Below are 22,519 nucleotides of genomic sequence, written 5' to 3'. Positions count from 1 at the left end.
CTTTTCAACAAGTCGAGCTTCTTTAAGGATATTCCATCCAAGTCCATCAATTTTATAGATCCATTTACTTTCAAAAAGTATTTATCTATCTTGGATTTCATGGCATATAGCCATTTTAACGGAGTCAGGGCCCATCATAACTTCTTTGTTTGTAGTTGGTTTATCATTGTTCAAAATCAATCCTTTGTTCACAAATCATTTATTTGATCACAAAGTAAACCATACCTACAAGGTTCAATATGTATTTTGATCTCCATGGCTAAAACACTTTGTAGTCATGGGTGCCATGATCGTCGTGGTCGCTTCCGGAACCAATTTCCGATGCTGCGCTACTCTGATCATTATGCTCAGGTTCATAAACCTTATCAAATTATATTGTCCTCCCACTCAAATACTTCACTAGAAACAATTTCTCGGAAATAAGAAACATTGACAAACACTTTTGTCTTTGTCTCGTGGGAAGAATTCCCAATCAAATTTCTGGGATAACCAACAAAGACATTCATCCGATTTTGGTTGTAAACTTATTTACTTATGCTATGCATACCAAAATTTAAGAAAAGACTATCAGGGTTCATATCCATGCCATAACTCGTATGGTGTCATTTCAACGGATCATGATGATGCTCTATTCAGTGTAAAAGCGGTAGTCACTAAAGCATAATCCACAAAAATATAATGGCGTCAATATCTTATCTCATCATTGATCCAACAAAGTTTGGACACATCTCTTGGATACTTTATCATCACTATGATACTCCAAGAAACGTGAGTTGTAGAACAATTTCATAACTCTCTTAGATGTTCGCTAAAACTCGTAATTCAAATATTTCCACCATGATCCAATCATAGATATTTGATTTTTCTATTACGATGATTTCCATTTCATGCTGAAATTTATTTGAATCCATTCAAATGTTTCAAACTTCTTCCTTATTGAATATATCCACATATATACTCAATTCATTGTTGAAAGTTTTCATGAAGTAGAAGAATCTCCCGCACAACCTATTGCCCAGTGAACCACATACATCATCATGTATTTTTCCACTAAGTTAGTTGCCCGTTCAACTCTTGGCCTATGAACGGTATTTCAGTCATTTTCTTTAGAAAAGATTTGCAAGCGCCAAACGATTCAAAAATCGAATGACTCCAAAATCCATTTGCATGGAGTTCCTTCATGCGTTCCTTTCTAATATGACCTAAATTGCGGTTCCACAAATAAGTGGAATTCAAATCATTTGCCTTATGGCATTTTAGCATCAGTATTATGTATGTGTGTTTCACCATTAAGATTTATAATAACTTATCCATCGTACATGGAGTAATGTCATAATTTGAACAACTCATTGTTTTCATTTGACCGAGCAAAATAACAATTATTAAGTTCTTTATTATAAATTCTAAGGGCTAGATAGAATGCCAACGACGAACATAATAACACTTTATTTTTGTTCCAGACGTACATTCCTATCATATTCCTTGTCAGTCACTTAGGCCATTGTATTCTTGTATTGCGTTGTTTTGTATGACACTTCATACCAACCAATATAGTACTAATACCCAAGATATTCATAGTGTGACTTAACTAGGAATACAACCATAACATGTATATCATTTATATACACCTGAGCTAGACCTTCTAGTCTTTTCTTTTCTTTTTGCCAGAATATCTTTTGCAGTTTCTCTTTTAGCTTTCCTCATTATTCAGAAAAACACTTCAACATCAATAACTTCTAGGTTTGTTGGACAAATACCAATAACCTTGAGGTTCTTACTTTGAAGTTGATCATCATATGACAAGTGTTCTAGATTTCACTTATTAGTAACTATGTAATATGATGAATAATTTCACTCATAATTTTATCCATCAATTCATGACAACTTTTTGAGACCATGTCTATACATGATAGGCTCATAAAGTTTAAACCTTGGTATTTGCATGTGCAAATCTAGCTTGCACCCTTTGTATGCACTCGTAGAATCTATCACACCCGATCATCACGTGATACTTCGAAACGACGAGTCTTAATAACGGTGCATATTAAGGATGGTCACTTCATGGATATGCGAATATTGTTAGTGCCCCAATAGTTGGAGGATTGTGACGCCTTGCATCTTCAACCTTTGTACATTCCCATAAAACTTATGAGTTTATGTAGTCTCACCAAAATATATTCTATCATCTTGCAATAAGGTCTTAGATATCACATATATCTCATACCTTGATTATTTCTGAAAACTAAATTTTCAGCTCCTTACTTTTCAAACAGATTTGAACTTCAAGTTTTACGGAGACAAGATAACTTTAGGTACTAATTGAAACCATAGCTATTTGAATCAACAATGTGAGGTTTACTAAAAGTTTGCAATAGGACTTAATCAATTCTTGATTCTTTAACAATACTGTACCAATCCGTAAAGTTTCTTGTCAGATTTTAACAGTATTTCTATCTCAATAACAAGACTAGCGGATGGTAGAAAACGGATGCCAATACTACAAAATTAATTCAAAATACTACTCGAGACTATGTTTATGATAATTAGTTCATGTTTTAATCTAATTACTAATGAACTCCCACTTAATACAACATCCCTCATAGTTGTTAAGTGGTACACGATCCAAATCCACTACACCAAAACCGATCATCACGTGAGATGATGTAGCTTCAATGGTGAACATCAACATGTTGATCATATCATCCATATGACTCGTGTTCAACCTTTCGGTTTCCGTTATCCCAAGGCCATGTCTGTACATGCTAGGCTCGTCAAGCAAACCCAAGTATTCCGCGTGTGCAACATGGCTTACACCCGTTGTATGTGAATCGTTGAATCTATTACATCCGATCATCACGAGATGCTTCGAAACGACGAACTGTTACAACGGTGCATACGAGGGGAGAACACTTTATTATCTTGATATTAATGTGAGGGATCATCTTATAATGCTACCGTCGCGATCTAAGCAAAATAAGATGCATAAAGGATTAACATCACATGCAGTTCATATGTGATATGATATGGCCCTTTTGTCTTTGCGCCTTTGATCTTCATCTCCAAAGCACGGACATGATCTCCATCATCTTCGGGCATGATCTCCATCATCGTCGGCGTAGCGTCAAGGTCAATGGCGCCGTCTTCATGGTTGTTCACCTCATGTAGCAACTATTACAACTAATTTGAAAAACCTCTCAACATGAAATATAAAGACAACCATAAGGCTCCTGCCGGTTGCCAATACAATAATGATCATCTCATACATATTCATCATCACATTATGGCCATATCACATCACCAAACCCCTACAAAAACAAGTTAGACGTCTCTAATTTGGTTTGCATATTTTACGTGGTTTAGGGTTTTCGAGAGAGATCTAATCTACCTACGAACATGAACCACAACGGTGATACTAATGTTGTCAGTAGAAGAGTAAATTGAATCTTCACTATAGTAGGAGAGACGAGACACCCGCAAAGCCTCTTATGCAATACAAGTTGCATGTCGAACGAGGAACAAGTCTCATGAACGCGGTCATGTAAAGTTAGTCCGGGCCGCTTCATCCCACTATGCCACAAAGATGCAAAGTACTCAAACTAAAGATAACAAGAGCATCAACGCCCACAAATCCATTGTGTTCTACTCGTGCAACCATCTATGCATATACACGGCTCTGATACCACTGTAGGATAACGTTGCATAGAAAACAAAAAATTTCCTACCGCGAACACGCAACCCAAGCCAAGATGCAATCTAGAAGATGGTAGCAACGAGGGGGTATCGAGTCTCACCCTTGAAGAGATTCCAAAGCCTACAAGATGAGGCTCTTTTTGCTGCGGTAGACGTTCACTTGCCGCTTGCAAAAGCGCGTAGAAGATCTTGATCACGATCGCTTCCGGCGCCACGAACGGGCAGCACCTCCGTACTCGGTCACACGTTCGGTTGTTGATGAAGACGACGTCCACCTCCCCGTTCCAGCGGGCAGCGGAAGTAGTAGCTCCTCTTGAATCCGACAGCACGACGGCGTGGTGTCGGTGGTGGTGGAGAAATCCGGCGGAGCTTCGCTTAAGCGTGCGGGATGTGGAGGAGCGGGGCGGCTAGGGTTTGGGGAGAGGGGGGCGCCGGCCACTATGGGGTGCGGCCACCTTGGTGGTGTTTGAGGTGGCCCCCCCCCTGGCCCTCATTATATAGGTGGAACCCCAAGAGTTGGTCTCCAAGTCTTCGAATAAGACCCGAACCAAAAACCTTCCATATGAAGGGGAAACCTAGCCAAGCTAGGACTCCCACTAGAGGTGGGAGTTCCACCTCCCATATGGGGGGTGGCCGGCCCCTAAGGGGAGTCCACTTGGGACTCCTCCCCCACTAGGGTTGGCCGGCCATGGAGGTGGAGTCCCATGTGGACTCCACCTTCCTTGGTGGTTTCTTCCGGACTTTTCTAGAACCTTCTAGAACCTTCCATAGAACCTTCCGCGATATTTTAATTCACATAAAATGACATCCTATATATGAATCTTATTCTCCGGACCATTCCGGAACTCCTCGTGATGTCCGGGATCTCATCCGGGACTCCGAACAAATATTCGAACTCCATTCCATATTCAAGTTCTACCATTTCAACATCAAACCTTAAGTGTGTCACCCTACGGTTCGCGAACTATGCGGACATGGTTGAGTACTCACTCCGACCAATAACCAATAGCGGGATCTGGAGATCCATAATGGCTCCCACATATTCAACGATGACTTCAGTGATCGAATGAACCATTCACATACGATACCAATTCCCTTTGTCACGCGATATTTTACTTGTCCGAGGTTTGATCATCGGTATCACTCTATACCTTGTTCAACCTCGTCTCATGACAAGTACTCTTTACTCGTACCATGGTATGTGGTCTCTTATGAACTTATTCATATGCTTGCAAGACATTAGACGACATTCCACCGAGAGGGCCCAGAGTATATCTATCCGTCATCGGGATGGACAAATCCCACTCGTTGATCCATATGCCTCAACTCATACTTTCCGGATACTTAATCCCACCTTTATAACCACCCATTTACGCAGTGGCGTTTGGTGTAATCAAAGTACCTTTCCGGTATAAGTGATTTACATGATCTCATGGTCATAAGGACTAGGTAACTATGTATCAAAAGCTTATAGCAAATAACTTAATGACGAGATCTTATGCTACGCTTAATTTGGGTGTGTCCATTACATCATTCATATAATGATATAACCTTGTTATTAATAACATCCAATGTTCATGATTATGAAACTAATCATCCATTAATCAACAAGCTAGTTTAAGAGGCATACTAGGGACTTCTTTGTTGTCTACATATCACACATGTACTAATGTTTCGGTTAATACAATTATAGCATGATATATAAACATTTATCATAAACATAAAGATATAAATAATAACCACTTTATTATTGCCTCTAGGGCATATATCCTTCAGTGCCACCAGGTCGGAATCTTCGCAGCAAATTATGTGCTTGATCCCAATTTCCTTAGCGATGCGCAGACCGTGTAGTAGAGCCTCGTATTCCGCCATGTTGTTTGTAGCTTCGAAGTGAATCTGCAAAACGTACTGCAGTTCTTCTCCGGTAGGGGACTTGAGGGTGACTCCGGCTCCTGAGCCTTGATGCTGCTTGGACCCATCGAAGTGCATGACCCATGTTTCTGGTTCCGGCTCCAGATTTGCATCCGGAGCCTCTGTCCAATCTGCGACGAAATCTGCCAAGACTTGGGATTTAACCGCAGTCCTGGCTTTGTAAGCGATGTCGAAGGCGGATAATTCGATGCCCCATTTTGCCGTCCGTCCTGTTGCGTCAGCGTTGTTGAGAATCGTCGACAGTGGAGCTTTGCTCACAACTGTTACTGGGTGCTCTTGGAAGTAGTGTCTCAGCTTCCTGCTACCTAGGAACACGCCGTAGGCTAGCTTCTGAAAGTGAGGATATCTTTGCTTGGATTCCGTTAGTACCTCGTTAATATAATAGACAGGCCTTTCGACTCCGTATCCGTGACCTTCTTCCTTTCGCTCTACCACGATGACGAGACTGATGACTCTGTTGGTAGCTGCCAGGTATAGGAGCATGGGCTCTGACTCTTCTGGAGCTGCTAGGATAGGTGGAGAGGTGAGTAGTTCCTTCAATCCCTGTAGTGCTGCATATGCTGCGTCGTCCCAGACGAATTTGTCTGTTTTCTTCAGCAGCTTGTACAAAGGTAAGCGCCTTCTCGCCAAGACGGCTAACAAACCTACTGATTGCTGCGACACAACCAGTTAGTCGTTGCACATCTTTGAGACAAGTTGGCCTTTTGATACACAGGATTGCCTTGATTTTTTTCCGGGTTAACCTCAATGCCCCTGTGAGAGACGATGAAGCCAAGGAGTTTTCCGGCTGGAACGCCAAAGACGCATTTCAGCGGATTCAACATCATCTTGTACCGACGGAGATTCTCGAAGGTTTTTGTGAGGTCGCTGATCAAGTCGGATCCTTTCCGGGTCATGACCGCGATGTCGTCGACGTAAGCGTGCACGTTCCGGCCAATTTGGTCCTTCAGGCACCGCTGCATCGTACGTTGGTAGGTGGCACCTGCATTTTTCAAACCAAAGGGCATGATGACATAGCAGTAAGTGCCAAAGGGGGTGATGAACGAGGTCGCCTTTTGGTCGGACTTCTTCATCCGGATCTGATGATACCCGGAATATGCGTCAAGAAAACACAGCCGCCCCTGCCATCGAATCAATTACTTGGTCAATGCGCGGCAAGGGGAACGGATCCTTCGGACAATGCTTGTTCAAGCCGGAGTACTCGATGCACATTCTAAGTATTCCAGTGTTCTTTTTGGGTACAAGGACGGGATTTGCGACCCAATCAGTATGGATAACTTTTACTACAAAACTTGCCTCTAGTAACTTCACCGGTTTAGCCCCCGGGTTTATGTTGAGGTAGTGCTCGGCGAGTTCCCTTGGTACTCCAGACATGTCAGAAGGTTGCCATGCGAAGATATCCATGTTAGCGCGGAGGAACTCGATGAGCGCGTCTTCCTATTTGGGGTCCATGCTGGCTCCGACTGAAACCTGCTTAGAGCTGTCGCCTACGATGAGGTCGTGCTTCTTGGTTTCTATCGCGGCCTTGAAGGAGGTCTTCTGTTCGGAGATCTGCTTCTTGGTGGTCTGCATCTCAGTCGGATCCACCGCGGCTCTGTAGCCTTGCAGCTCCTCTCCAGATATCACAGACTCTGCGAAGGCGGCTTCGCCTAACTCGCACTCGTGAGCCTTCTTGTAGTCTCCGGATACGGTAATCATACCTTTTGGACCCGGAATCTTGAGCTTGTTGTAGATGTAGCACTCTCTTGCGTGAAACTTGTGGTAGGTGGGCCTGCCGAAGATGACGTGGTAGGAGCTCTTGAAGGGCACGACCTCAAACGTGATCATCTCTTCGCGGTAATTGTTTGTATCGCCGAAGGCCACGGGAAGTCTGATGCTGCCCAAGGAATTTGTCTTTTTACCCGGAACCACACCATGAAATTCGGTGGTGCTATGCTTGAGCTGTTCCTTGGTAAGGTTCATCCGCTCCAGAGTTTCCAGGTACATGATGTTTAGGCTGGCTCCGCCGTCCATGAGGCACTTGGAGAAATCATACCCGTCGATGCGGGGACTTACAACCAAGGCATAGCACACTTTCGGAATGGCAGTAGGATGATCCTTTCTATCAAACGTACACGGAGTTTCCGACCACCTGACATACTGCGGCACAGCGGGAACTGTGGCGTTCAGGATCCGGAGAGCTGATTTGCTTGCACGGACTGTTGGAGTTCCAAAGAAGGTGTGGTACGCGCCCGCACTCTTTTTATCGAAGGGGTTGGGTTTAGCTGCGGATCCGGCTTTGGGATCCGGCGAAGCATCGTCCTCGTCCATCGCCTCGGAACTGTCTTCCTCCTTGTCCTTGTTCTTGCCCTTGCCTCATTTGCCGCGTGGGCGGTGCTTCCGGGCTCGCTTGTATCCTGCTTCCGGGTCAGATTTGAGATCGTTGACCCACTTGCAGTTGCGGTTGGTGTGAGTGGACTTCCCTGTAACCGGATCCAGATGGGCCAGGCAAGGCATGTCTCTGTACTCTTCATAAGTTTGGGGGGCGCGGGTTCCGGCAGCGGTGACCTCATCGCCACGCTGTTGGCCCCTTCCAGCTCCTCCTCCACGGCCGCGGCCTCTTCCGCCTCCTTGGCCTCCGCGCTGGAAGGCCATGGCGATCAAGTCGGATCCGCCACTCCTTTGGTCATCAGGGGGATTTTTCCGCTTGGTGCCGCTGTTGCTACCGTTATCACGGTTCTTCTTTTGCTGATGCAGGGGGATTGCTGTAGCTGCTAGATCTCCACCTGCGTCGTCATCAGCGGCAGTATGATCGCTGGCGATGGTGATCATGTCATCCAACGTCAGTTTGTTTGCATTGACCAAGCAAGTTAGCTTGTGCCGCAGCAGTCCTCCTCGCTGTAAGCCACCAATAAAGGCGTGCATTGCTGTGCGGTTATCGACGTTCTCGCACTCGTTCCTGGTTTGCAACCATCGGGTGAGGAAACTCCTTGATGTTTCACCCTTCTTCTGGATACATGCCTCTAGGTCGCTTGTCGTGGCAGGTCTCTTGTAGGTGCCCTCGAAGTGTTTCTCGAAGGCATTCTTCGGGTCAAACCAGCAAAAGATGGAGTTCTTCTCGAGGTCACCGAGCCGGATCCGGGCTGGACCTACAAGGTACAGCTCGAAGCATGCGGCGAGCAATATTAGGGGTTCCTCCGGCAAAGGTTACTGCATTATAGTAATCCTCAATCTAGGTATCCGGCCTTTCCGTGCCATCATAATTCTTTAGGTTTCCGGGTAGCTTGAGGTTCATCCTTGGCTTTGGTTCCTCTCGAATCATCCTGCCGAAGCACTTTGGGCCAATGTAATCAGTTTTGTACTCATTGAGGCATTCTCGGGCATCACGTGGGCCGCCGCCCGGGTTTTTTGAGCGGGAACGAGATCTCCGGCCTCCGCCTCCGCCACTTGGTGGTGGTGAGGGAGATCTGCGAGGGGGCCTGTGAGATTTTTTGCTTCCGCCCTCGGATTCCCGGCGGTCTTCCCGTGGCTCGCTCCAGCTCCGGTGGCTACCTTCACCTTGGTGATAATCTCCTCCGTCGTTCCGGCTTCGGCGGGGCTCAGGCTCACGTTCCGCGTTCCGGCTCCTCCTGGGCTCAGGCTCGCGATCGTTGTTCCGGCTCCTTCTGGGCTCGGGGTCACGATCGTTGTTCTGGTTCCGACGTGGTTCCGGCGTACGCTCCCTGGTTCTCGGCGGCGGCATGTCGCGGATGTTGATTCCACCGGCCCCATGGGGTCTGGTGTTTCCGACTGGACTGTGGCGGTGAGGGGGCGGGGGACGCGGGTACCCGTTAGGCGGAGGTGACGGGTTCCGGTACTTGTTCCTACCAGCATACATTGCATCCTTTCCCTTCTTCGGATCTGACGGAGGCGTCTTTGATGGTACGGGGATCGGATTTGGGTGTTCCCTTGCTTTTCTTCTGCGCTCCGTGGATCCGGTGCGCGATTCATCGTCGGGATGGCGATTGACGTGGGCGTCCTTCTGCGCGGTAGAGACACATTGATCCGGATTGGATTCCAACCTGCGCGAAGTGTCTGCCTTGCTCTGCTGCTTCATTGCTGAGGCAACGAGCGTACGAACATAGTCGATGTCAATCTCCTCGTCCTTCTTTTTCAGGAGTTCTGCAGCCTTCTTCATGTTATCCTTTGGAGTTGCGAGCGGCTGCTGCTCCACAGGGGTTGCGAAGTTGATCCTGCGGGGAGGGATTGCTTCTCTGACGATTCTATCAGCCTCCGCCTGTGCATAGGTCATTTTCACCTCCCACTCTTTCCTCATCTGCTTGACGTGCTCGAGTGTTTCAGTGATTTCGCGATCCTGTCTTTTAAAGCGGTCCATCTAGTTTGCAGCTTCTGCCCTCTCATCCAATATTGCAGCTGCGGTATTGGCGAACTTCTTGGCTGTGGCCAGCATCTCCTTTCTCGTGGCCTCTAAAGCCTCTGGATCTGCGGCATCGCCAGTGGTTATCGGTTTGTTGAGGACGTCAGACTGCGCCACTAAATCCATGCGTGCTTGCGCGACTATCTCCTCTGGGGACAGGAAATCCTCCTGCGGACGCTCCCGATCTAACGAAGATCCTACATTGGACGGCCCTGGGTCGGAGGTGGTGTTTTCGTCTTCGCGTTCCTGTTGATCCAGCGGTGCCACGGTTGCGAGGACCTGCATCGGCTGGGCTGATTCAACTTCCGGCTGTTCACCGTATCCGAATTCCTTCACCTTGCGATCGAACTCGTTAGTATCCATGGAGGGGGTATCCCCGGAAACTGGGCTGAGGTTGCCCAGGATCGATTCTTCACCCGGATCGTTGCTTTCTCCGACAGCTTCTTGCTGATCCGGGGCAACGTTATTTTCCGGTTCCTCAACCTGCGCGGGGCCAGCTCCGGCTATCTGAGGGGCGGCTCCGGCGGTATGGGCTATGAAGTGCACGAAGTGACACCTTTGCTTCTCTAACACCTGGGAGACCCAGGCGGATCTGCATTGGTCTTCCACCTTTATTTCCTGCTCAGGGGCGGATTGGGTGGGCTTTGATTTTTCCAGATCCAAGGCGGAATCTTCCTTAGGAAATTCCTGCGACTCAGATCGGATCTTCGCGACTGCGTCCTGCTCAGCGGCGGTCGTGTCAGCGTTACTTACCAGTGCGTTCCCGTCGGAATCGACGGTCTCGCCGATGAAGATGTGTATCCCGCCAATCAGGATGATGGAGAGCTTGACGGGGTTTGTCTTAGCCGGAATCCAGCACTCATCCTCGGGGACGATCGGGAAGTTTCCGGCGTACTTGACGCGCCCCACGGCGATGGTGTCGCCGATGCCTCCGAAGGTAGAACACTCCCGGTTCCGGCCTCCAGACGCCGCAGGCCCCACGGTGGGCGCCAACTGTCGTTGCCTATTCGACGGTACTCCAGAGGAGGGATCCTCATGGAGGGGAGAAGAAGTAGGGGCCATTGAGCGGAGAGTCCTCGGGACGGTGGTACGCGATTTACCCATCTTCGGATCACCTGCACGATGGCAAGGCTTACTGCTGCTTGTCTGGAATTATCTGGGCACTTTCGCGTTGTTACAATGAGTTGTGGTTGTGCCTCTAGAGCTCCCGGGATCCGGCTTATATAGGCGCACGGATCTAGGGTTTACATGGAGAGTCCTAGCCGGATTACAGATTGCCTAACTACGGTACAATGTCTTGCCGTGTACATCAAGGATCCGCCTTCCATATACGTCGTACTGGATCCGGGTTCCTTATGGGCCTCCACGGATCCGGGTTCCTTATGGGCCTCCACGGATCCGGCTTCCTCCGAAGGTCGGTCAGGATCCGGCTTACTGATTCTGGGTTGGACTTCATCTTTCATGATCAACAGCAACTGGGCCGCCTGATGGGCCACATGCCACATCACCGTCTATGGGCCACCCGGGCTTGCCGGATCTAGGCACTGTCGATGGTACACCCATGAAGTATACCCACAACAGGGATATCTTTGACCTCTACCTCCCTGAGTTCGATAAACCTTGGGTGATTCACTTAAGGAAAACTTGTTGCTGTTCTACAAACCTCTGCTCTTGGAGGCCCAACACTGTCTACAGGAATAGAAGTGTGCGTAGACATCAATACGTACCTAGAGTTGACGGGTGGGGAATTTTTTCGTATTTTTCTCATATTTTGAGATTTAGTTTTTGGGTGAAGGAAACATATGCTCTCATATTTGAGTGATGTTGAGATGCATTTTTCGTCAAAGATGCATTTCTTGGACCTGAGATTAAAAGCGAATTTTCGCTAAAATAAAGGTGAGTGATGTTGTAACTCCCAGATGCATATGCTCCCTTTTAATTTGAAATGCATCTCTTATACATTTTGAATATCAAAAAATGCCAAATGGAAAATCCATGTACATCTTCATCATGCTACACGCGTACAAAGTGTTTCCATGAAAAATATCAGATTATCTTTTGGGCTGTACAAAAAGACAAAATTTAGTGCTAAAAATAAGGTTGCCGGTTGGCAACACCGTTTTTTTGAAGTATTCTAAGAATACTTTGGTCTCTGAAAATACCATGGTATTGAATACTTTGAGGTGTTTGGTTTCAACAAAAACTATAGTTTTCTATACTTCGTCTTTTCACAAAACTGCACAAAACTAATTTTGCAGTATAGTATTTGTTGCCTATACAGAAAATATTGCAGTTTTACACTACTTTGGTTTTATAAAAACTTTGATGCCAAACTAGCTCAAAGGCTTTTTGTGGGACCTGTTTTGTCTTTTTTACATCAACAGCAAAAAACATCGGTTTTTGGTGAAACTTATGAACACACATAGTTTGTCTAAATGTACATGCGAAAGAATTTGTTGAACTTTTTTTAGCAATTAAAAATTACTTTTTAAGTGGAAGGAGCATATGCACCCAACAGTTGAATTTGAATTTCCGCTAAGATAGCAACTAATTGGTATAGTCATATATACTATTTAGCTCCGAGGGTGGATAGTACATAATTTTGTACCCAGAGTTTTCTCACGTTGTTACATTTTTATTTAGTGTTTTGATAGAAAAATAATTACATTCATTATATTGACTCGTACCACAAAATTTGACATAAAAACACAATATGTGAACCATAATGGAGCAAGAACCACAAAAAAAGTGTATTTTACATTTTATTTTCGTACGCCACGTAAACAAAAAGTTCATGCGTGTCTATATTTTCTTTTGAGGAATGATAAACTTACCTGTCATAAAAATCATGTGCAGCTACGAAAAAACATGGGATGTAGGATAACTATTCTTTCCTGTAGATGCTAATTAGGGCATCCCTTGTTATGTATGAATATATGAATGTGAAAAAGTTTAACATGATCGAGTTCAAAAATTATATGTCAATACTTTTGTACTTACGCCTATGAGTGCGGTTCTTTCCTTCACCATCTGTTTTGTTTTGAGATTTGGATAAAAGGAGGGGTGAGGGAGAGCTAATTTTCTATCTACTAGGACGAGCGTAAATCTCGAATAATAAATCGACGGTGACGAATACACCCACACTCATGCGCGTGTGTACAAAATCAATTCATTTTCTATATGTAACCTTTTTAAATAGTAGTGACATATTGTTGGACCCACCATCATTCAATGTAGCTATCATTCCTAATGTTTAATGTTGTAAAAATAGACCATTATATTGTTTCGGTTTGATATTGGGGATGTTGATATATATTTATATATATATTTGTTTAAATTATAAGGATTTTAACTTTTAACAAAATTAAATGGATCCCACACTTCAACGTTTCATTTTACTAACAATCATTAGCATCATGAATCAAACAAATATCAACTAACATTAAGGTCGTGAACTTGATATCAATCCAAATTTGATCTTTAGATTAATATCAACAATTTCGTCATAAGTTCTATTTCTTTAAAGAATTGATAAATCACTTAATTCATGTTTTTTTTGGGAAACAGAAAAACACTCAAATTCATAACAATTAGTTAAGACACTTATTAAAAAGACACAAAATTGAGTACTAATACAAATTATAAATTTCATTACCATGCATGTATTTTTTTTATTGTCAAATTTTTATACATATGTCCTGGTGACTATTTCAAGGAACCAGAACCAAGTTATGATGAAACAGATAGTCATGCTAGCCCAAATCCCAACTAGCACCAAACATCTCTGGAATAATTGAATTTAATCGCTATATACTATGTGTTCATAGGCCTATACACTAGCACATGCACAAAACTAAGATAGCAAATAGAGAAATAATAATAATAAATAGTTAATAGATCTTATTGCCATGTCATCTACTGCTAGTTCAATTGTTAATATGTATAATATATACCAGTTAGCTAAGCTTATGTAGTTCGAAAATACCAAACGGAACCTAGGTACGCGCGCACCCGGTTCCTCAAAAATTGAAAAATTGTTATTTTTTAAAAAATTGAAATAAAAATTTCCATGTACATGTTATCTTGATACTTACTCGTGTAAGTTTTCTCGGAAAAATACGAGTGTATGTGGCCTACAAGAAAATGACAAAATGTTCAAATGAAATATAATGATTGGATTTGTATTGTTCAAAGAAATTTCTATTTCTATTTTCATTTTTGTGTAGGTCACATACAGTCGTATTTTTCCGTAAAAACATACACGAGTAAGTATCAAATAATGTGTACATACATGTTTTTTTTCAATTTTTTCTGAAACATTGAAATAGTATATTTTTAATTTTTTTTCATAATCAGGTTCGCGCGCACCCAAATCCACCGAATCCGCGTATAAAGATGTACTACACTATTAATATTGGCCCACCTCACAATCTCAAAAAGTTTAATAGAGTCGTGTTGCAACTGACTCTTCATCTATGACTGCTTCTCTTCTCTCTCAAATTAGCAAAAGTATAACGTTTAAACTTTCACACCAGGTTCACATCACCTTTTTTTTTTTTTTGCAAAATCACCTTATTGCAGGTAGCACAAGTTGTATGGTTTGATGTTCTTGGGATACATTATAGTTCGATGTTCTTGGGATACATTAACACTGTCTTTGAGTCCTAGTCTCAGTGGGTTATAAATTTAATATGTCCACTATAAAAGAAACGTGTACTATTGTGTGCATATTTGCCACTCGGACGGTACAGTGGCCCAGAACAGGTTGTATTTGGCATGGCCTTGATGGCGTATAGGCTCTGTATCTCAACTGTATATTTTCTCGGTGACATATCACCCCCTAATCTCATACAGCTACTAATGGTCCAGGTTATATGCTCACTTGGAACCGTGTCCATCAAATCCGTATCGCTACTGTGTACATCTAATGTGTTCAGTAGCAGTTGCTCTCACGACATATATACCACGTGGCTAAGGTGAGGCCTTGAAACGGTTCGTTTTCTTGAAAGGTAGGGCCACGAAACTTTAATGTTAGTTTCTGTTCTGCGTGAGAGTAACTGTTCCAGATTCTACTGTTACATGACTCACCTTGATACTGACCAGCAAGATTTGAAGAACAAAAATACAACTAAGTCATCACCCCAAAGAGCAACACATCATTTTTTTCAGCCCAAGTCTTCATAGCATAAAGTGAGTTATCTCCTGGTATTACATATAGATAACTGCAATGATAGCAATTGTATAACTTGGCCTTGTCTTAGCTACTACTGCAGGTTCAAATCGGTCCAAATCAATGAAACAGTTAAATTCTACTCCACCACACTAAATACCAGCTCAGCATACTCATCTGGCTAACTCAGTTCTACACAGAAATAAGTAGCAGCAAACTCCTAGGTGCTCTAATTGAGATCTTTATCAGCAGAAGCCTTCCGACGAATGCACTGTTAAACCGGCACAGAGAAAATAATCAACTAAACAGTCAAATGTTACTACTCTGCCACTCCAAAAAAAAACAGCTCAGCCGAGTCATCTGTCAGCTCAGTTCTACACAAAAAGAAGAAGCAAACTGCACACTGCTCGAATCTAGATCTTTGCCAGTATCAGCAGAAGCCCTCCCACAAGGCCAACAGCGGCACCCACTTTTACAACCTTCTTCACCTTCTGCACCTGCTCCATGGTGGATCTTTCCAATTCATGATACCGCCTCCCAAAATAGACAAGGAGAGATATATGGATCAACACGAGTTATAACAAATAACAATAATAAGTTTCTTATTACACCAAATAAGAATATAATGTTGATCCATTTACCTCAAAGCACTGAGATAGTCCTGCTGCTTCTCACGTAAGACTTCCATTTGTTCACCAATCAAAATACGCTTAGCCCTCTCAATGGCCTGATCTCTGTCATAATCATCTTCCATTTTACTTAATTTGGCAAGACCATCTCGCATATTACGTGCTTTGCCATAATCATCTTGCAAATTACGTAGTTTGTCAAGAAGTTCCTGACGATCATGAAGCCGTTTGCTAAACAAATCATTAGCAACTGTACGGTCATGCAGCGCTTTCCTTATCATTTCAACATGCTCCTCGATATCCTTTTCCATGTCTTGCAATGCCTTCTTACTATCCTTGAGATCCTTGAGATCCTTCAGTTTACCCAGCAACGACTTTGTACTGTCAGTCATGGCACTTGGAACAGTTTCACAGCAGCGTGGTTCATCCTACAGTTTAATCAACTTCAGTTAAGAAAAACAGTAGATGACACATCAATGTCAAATGCAAACAACTCAAACCATGTTAACAAAAGCAACGGCACTTAATCAGTATTAACTCCACATTTCTGCCCTAATAGGAAACCAGACAACTACTTTTGTTTAAAGTGATTTGTCAGATAGCATACATGAGTCATGCCCTAGTATTACACAGAGATAACTTCAATTATAGCAATTGTATCAATTGGCTTTATCTTAGCTTCTCCTGCAGGTTCTAAGATGCACCGTACGATGGCAAACACAGACTAACAGTTAAATTCTACTTCACTACACTATATACCAGCTGAGCATAGTTATCGGGCTACTCAGTTCTACAGAGAAAGAAATAGCAGCAGACTTCAAGGTGCTCTAAACAACATCTCTGCAAGCATCAGCAGAAGCCTTCCCACAAATGAACTATCACAACGGCCGAGAGAGATTAATCAACTAAAGAGTAAACTGTTACTACTCTGCCACTCTAAATACCAGCTCGGCCTAGTCATCTGTAAGCTCAGTTCTACGCGAAAAGACAAAGCAGCAAACTACATGCTTTCTAATCTAGATATATGCCAGTATCGATCAGCAGAAGCCCTCCCACGAGGCCAACAGTGGCACCCAGTTTTGCAACCTTCTTTACCTTCTCCTGGTTCTCCTCCTGCTCCAAGGTGGATCTTGCCAATTCATTATACCGCCTTCGAACATAGACAAGGAGAGACAAACATGTTTGGATCAACACAAGTTATAAAAAATGACAATAATATACTGCTTATTACACCAAATAAGAATAGATTGTAGATCTCTTTACCTCAAAGCAGTGAGATAGTCCTCACGCTTCTTACGTAACATTTTCATTTGTTCATCAAACACACGAGTCTTAGCCTCCTGAATGGCCCAATCTTTGTCATAATCAAGTCGCATCTTACGTACTTTGGCTAAACCATCAATCATATCATTCATTTTGGCAAGAACATCAAGCAAATTATGTGTTTCTGGATAATCATCTGGCACATTACTTATTTTGGCAAGAAGTTTCCTACGGTCATCAAGCCGTTTGCTGAAACAAATCATTAGCAACCGTACGGTCATCCAGCGCTTTGCTTATCATTTTCTCATGCTCCTCAATATCCTTTTCCATGTCTTGCAATGTCTTCTTACGATCCTTGAGATCCTTCAGTTTATCCGGGAACGACTTTGTACTGTCAGGGATGATACTTGGAACAGTTGTCCAGCAGCACGGTTCACCCTACAGTTTAATAGACTTTAGTACAAGGAAAAACAGTAGATGGTACATAGATGTCAAATGTAAACCATTCAAGCCATGTTAACACAAGCAAAGACAGTTTAATCAGTATCAACTTCTTATTTCTGCTTCAATAGGCAACCAGACAACTACATTTGGGTTAGAGTGATTCGTCAGTTATCAGTATTTCTCTGGTTGGCCTTCAAGGGAAAGCTAAATACAAACGGGAATAACACCAACGAGTCCAGGGAACGCGATGCTGGAAGTGTTTGTTGCACTGTCGTCGAGTCAATAAATTATGTATCGTTCTCTGCTGTAAATTAGCAGAACATGTCTGGAGAGTGTTCTCGCTGAATCTCGCTCTCTCCAGTTGAAGCACAAATACAGAGAATTCGTACAGCCCCATAACAATAGTAAAAGGCACATACTTGCCAATTGACTTTGCATTGAGTCACGGAAGACGGGAATTATAGAGTTCTCGACGGTGATTTATGGTCCAGCGCAGGCATCAGATTGCGGATCAAAGAAACAGTCAAATCAAGGCAGTATTGCACAAGCAAGCAGGAATTAGGTATAAACAGAGACGTCTTCCTGCCCCAATTTCAGAATTTGGGAGGGTCGGAAACACTTTATCTAGCTCACTACGAAGATTATACCTTTGGAGGTGGAGGAGCCTTCCTTGGAGTAACCTCCCTCAGACAGGGAGGCGACAGGGGCGCGCCACGCGCGGCGGGGAAGCTGTCGGCGGTAGCAGCGGCGGCGGCGGCGGCGGCCTGGAGAGGGGATCGAAGTTAGTGTGCCCAATCGAGGCAAGGGTTTAAACAAAATCAAGCAGCGAGACTACTTCAATCTTACCTTGGAGTACGGCGCGGGGAACAGAGAGCGCAGCATCGGAGACGGCGGGGCGGCCGCGTGCTGGCGGAGCAGGAGGCGGAGGGCCGCGGCCATGATCGCCGCCGCGCGGAGGCGCCGAGGGTTTTCGTGGCGTCCGTTTCAGGCACGAGTGGGGGAGAGTTGCGCGCGGTGTAGTACCAAGGGGGAGTTTGGTAGGCTGCATTTTTTATTTTTTTTAACAGGGGAAGGACCTCGAAAGGTCCAGACTGCATTAAAAGGTGGGATTACATGTTACATCAAGGACCTTAGAAGAAAGTAAAATAATAGCCAGGTCCTCAGAAATTACAAGCAGGACCCTACGAAAAGATTTGCAAAAGCAATCGAGTCCCTTCCCAACGAAGATGCACTCGACGTCCTGGCCGTCAGCGCCGCCGCCGGGGACGAGACCACTTGGCGATGACTTGAGGATGAGCGCCATGACGGAGTAGCTGAAGGGCCTCCAGAATAGCACGCTGGCCAGGAGGTTGACGAAGCTGCGGCACGAACAGCACCGCAGTGCGGAGTGGTTCCGTTGACCATGGATAACCACATCGTCTATTCGCTGCAGTTGAAGAACTCCGCCAGAAGTAGCAGCCATATATTCCCGCCATGCCGTATGTTGCAGAGCTACTTCCGTCCGCTCCCCTCCTCCATCTCCTCGGTGGTTGAAGAAGAGTGAAAGAACCATAGTCTCCATCATACCTGCACAGCCACTAGCCTCTAGAACTGAATCAAGAGGCTCGACCACGAGCTTATTCAAGGGATGCGCCATGGAGGATCTTTCCAGCAGCCGCCGGCACCACGCCGCCACCACCATCGAGATCTCCACTGCTAGCCACCAAACGCCGCTCGCCCGCGCCGGCAGCACGCATCCGGTCGGCATAACGCCAGTCAACGGCAGGAGGCCGAACACCCTACTAGAGGAAAACCTACTTCTACTGGATCTAGTATGTACAGAACAAACTCCGGCACCTCGCCTTAGCCTTTCCCGTCCGGCATCGCCGGCAAGATTGGCTTCGGGTCGGCCCGGTCTGGCAGGAGCGACTCTCAAAGCAACTGGAAAGGGGAGGAGCTTTCGGGAGAAGAGTCCCGTGAGTTTGATGGCTGGTACTCCCGTTTCGTTTCGGACAGGCTTCGATTCACGAATCACACATCGTTTGATAGGCTGGGTTATAGTGGGGAGTAACTTAGACTAGTAACATATGCTATGTTACTAGTCAAGTTACTAGTCAAGGTTACTACCTTTATAGTGGGTAGTAACTTATATGTGGTATCATGCATTGTATCATTTATTATGTTGTAGACTCATCTTGCCTTGAGGTGTGTGATGTTATGGTAACATAGCTAGTTACCACCTCACTCTCTTTCTTCATTTATTAGCATGCCATATCACTAAAATACCTTGAGATGTGTGATGTTACTAGCTATGTTACTCCCACTATGAGCAGTCTTAAAGACAATCTTGTTAAGCGTAATTGGCATGGGAGTACTCGATGTGTTTTCTGTCATCAGGACGAAACAATCAAGCACTTATTCTTCCAGTGCCAGTTCGCGAGATCTATATGGTCAGTCATTCAAGTAGCAACCCTGTATCCTCCGACTAGTGTTGCCAATGTCTTTGGTAATTGGCTTCATGGTGTCGATTCAAGGTTTAAGTTGCTTCTTAGGGTGGGGGCGCTAGCGATTATCCGGGCGCTTTGGCTATGTAGAAATGACAAGATTTTTAATAATATAAATTGCTCTTTGTTGCAGGTCATCTACAGATGTACAGGTATTCTCCGTTCGTGGTTACCTCTTCAGCGAGTGGAGAACCGAGACCTGTTTAGGGAGGTCTGTACACGGTTGGAGGCTACGGCGAGGGATACTTTTTCCCAACATGGGTGGCAGCATAGTCTACGGATAGATGCCCCACCTTCTTCTTAGGCGTTATATGTTTCATCCTGATATGTATCTCGCCTAGTTTTTTGTTTTTATCATTCTCGAACCTGAGACAACATAAACGGCTGTGTGCATCCTGGTTATGCAGAGGCTGGATGTAATTGCTTATAAAAGTAATGAAAGCATCCTTTATCGAAAAAAATAAATGACACTTTGACTGGTTGGTCGCATGATTTTTATAGCCTCACCTATATGGTAACATGATGAACTTACCTCACCTATCACAAGATCATCATGGTACTGCCGTTCACAAGCTTTGGCACGACACGTCAACGATGGCACCGCCGGTCAAAAGCATCACCACGTCGCCCACCACGAAGACGAAGACCACCATGACACCGCCGGTGACGCCTGTCACAAGCATGAGCACGTCGCCGACCACGAAAACGAACACCACCATGACATCGTCGGTGACGGCGGTCACAAGCATCACCATGTCGCCGACCACGAAGACGAACACCGCCAGGACATCGCCGGCCACACAGGTCACAAGCATGGGCACGTCACCGATCACGAAGATGAACACCACCATGACACCGTCGGTGATGCCGGTCACAAGCATCACCATGTCGTCGACCACGAAGACGAAGACCACCATGACACCGCCGGTGACGCCGGTCACAAGCATGGGCACGTTGCCGACCACGAAGACGAACACCACCATGACACCGTCGGTGACGCCGGTCACAAGCATCACCATGTCGCCGACCACGAAGACGAACACCACCAAGACACCACCGATCACAAGCATGGACACATCGCCGACCACGAAGACGAACATCACCATGACACCGTCGATCACGTCGGTCACAGCACGTCGCCGACCACGAAGACGAACACCATCATGACTCCACCACCATGGATTATCATCTCTCACTTCTCACCTATCATCACCATGTCGGCGTCCATGAAGATGACGAGCCAGAAGTTGAGCAAAAGTAGTCCAAACCTTACTCACACATGCATACAACTTACAGTATACTTGTGAGTCATTTATCTATCTGTGTATGTACACCGAAACAAAAACCTGTCAACATGAAAGTCATGCAGAATGGTGAGGTGAATCTATCCCTCAAAGGAAATTTCAAACAGTTGAGCGTGTGCGACGAATTTAGAAAAATTCGCTTAAAATTTTATACACGAAAATGACGATTTACGACCGACGAAACTCGAAACCGATTGTGGGAATTGATTTGTATCATTGACACGCATGTTTTTCGTGTACAGCTTATTTCGATTCAGACAATGTTTGTGTTGATTTGAGAGAGGGTGTGTGGGATAGTGGAAGTGAGCCTATGATATAGGGTGGCCCGATCTTCTCAGTAAGCAACGGTGGTGATGATGATCACGGGGTGATAGCAGCGGAGAAACACGACGATGGAGTGAAGGATAACTTGTATGACGCAACGAGATCTCTCGATTGGTCCCTGTCGCCAATGCAACAGCTCTCAACCCTGCAAGATATTCGCAACTCCACACACTTGCGTACGTAGCCGTGATGACCCACAAGTATAGGGGGTGTATCGTAGTATCTTCGATAAGTAAGAATGTCGATCCCAACGAGGAGCAGAAGGTGTTGACAAGCAGTTTCGATGAAGGATTCACTGTAAATGATCACAGACAAGTATTCAGGGGGTTTTGATGTAACAGATGAATAAAGTACGAGTAAATAAAGTGCGAGAGTAATAATTGCAGCGAGTAGCCCAATCCTTTTTAGCGCAAAGGACAAGCCGGTTTGTTTACTTATAATGACCAAACGTTCTCGAGGACACACGGGATTTTAGTCTAGTGCTTTCGCTACATACGGCTAATTAATCTTCATTGTTTTGATAAGTGTTGTGTGGGTGAACCTATGCTAATGTACCGCCCTTCCTAGGACTAATACAAACTTGTGATTATACCCCTTACAAGCATCCGCAACTACAAGAAAGTAATTAAGATAAATCTAACCACAGCCTTAAACTCTGAGATCCTGCTATCCCTCATGCATCGATATACCAACGGGGGCTCAGGTTTCTGTCACTCCGGCAACCCCGCAATTGGCAAACGAGTACAAGATGCATTCCCCTAGGCCCATAAAGGTGAAGTGTCGTGTAGTCGACGTTCACACGACACCACTAGAAGAATAACACCACAACTTAAATATCATAACATTGAATATTACTCAACCATACTTCACTACTAACATTTAGA

At 44.7% G+C, this 22,519-nt stretch overlaps 2 protein-coding genes across 2 annotated transcripts in view; both read right to left on the bottom strand.

Annotated features, from left to right (window-relative positions):
* LOC124672398 overlaps positions 1 to 18,266 on the bottom strand; it is a gene marked incomplete at its 3' end in the record, with an annotated part of 96,219 nt that extends 77,953 nt beyond the window's left edge. The window contains exon 1 of the mRNA XM_047208634.1: positions 18,172 to 18,266. The remainder of the gene's footprint in view (positions 1 to 18,171) is intronic.
* Positions 15,200 to 17,306, bottom strand: LOC124675207. Its single transcript, XM_047211277.1, has 4 exons — positions 17,081 to 17,306; positions 16,913 to 16,967; positions 15,830 to 16,245; positions 15,200 to 15,722 (listed from the first exon to the last, which is right to left on the bottom strand). The coding sequence occupies exons 1-4, from the start codon at positions 17,230 to 17,232 to the stop codon at positions 15,602 to 15,604; spliced, it is 744 nt and encodes a 247-aa protein (XP_047067233.1). The 5' UTR covers positions 17,233 to 17,306; the 3' UTR covers positions 15,200 to 15,601.
* Positions 18,267 to 22,519: the final 4,253 nt, after the last annotated feature.

This window comes from Lolium rigidum, chromosome 7 (genome assembly GCF_022539505.1).
Source record: "Lolium rigidum isolate FL_2022 chromosome 7, APGP_CSIRO_Lrig_0.1, whole genome shotgun sequence".
In the NCBI taxonomy this organism is placed as follows: domain Eukaryota; kingdom Viridiplantae; phylum Streptophyta; class Magnoliopsida; order Poales; family Poaceae; genus Lolium; species Lolium rigidum.
Note: the sequence above shows the minus strand (reverse complement) of the source record. Positions and strands in the feature narration are given on the sequence as shown.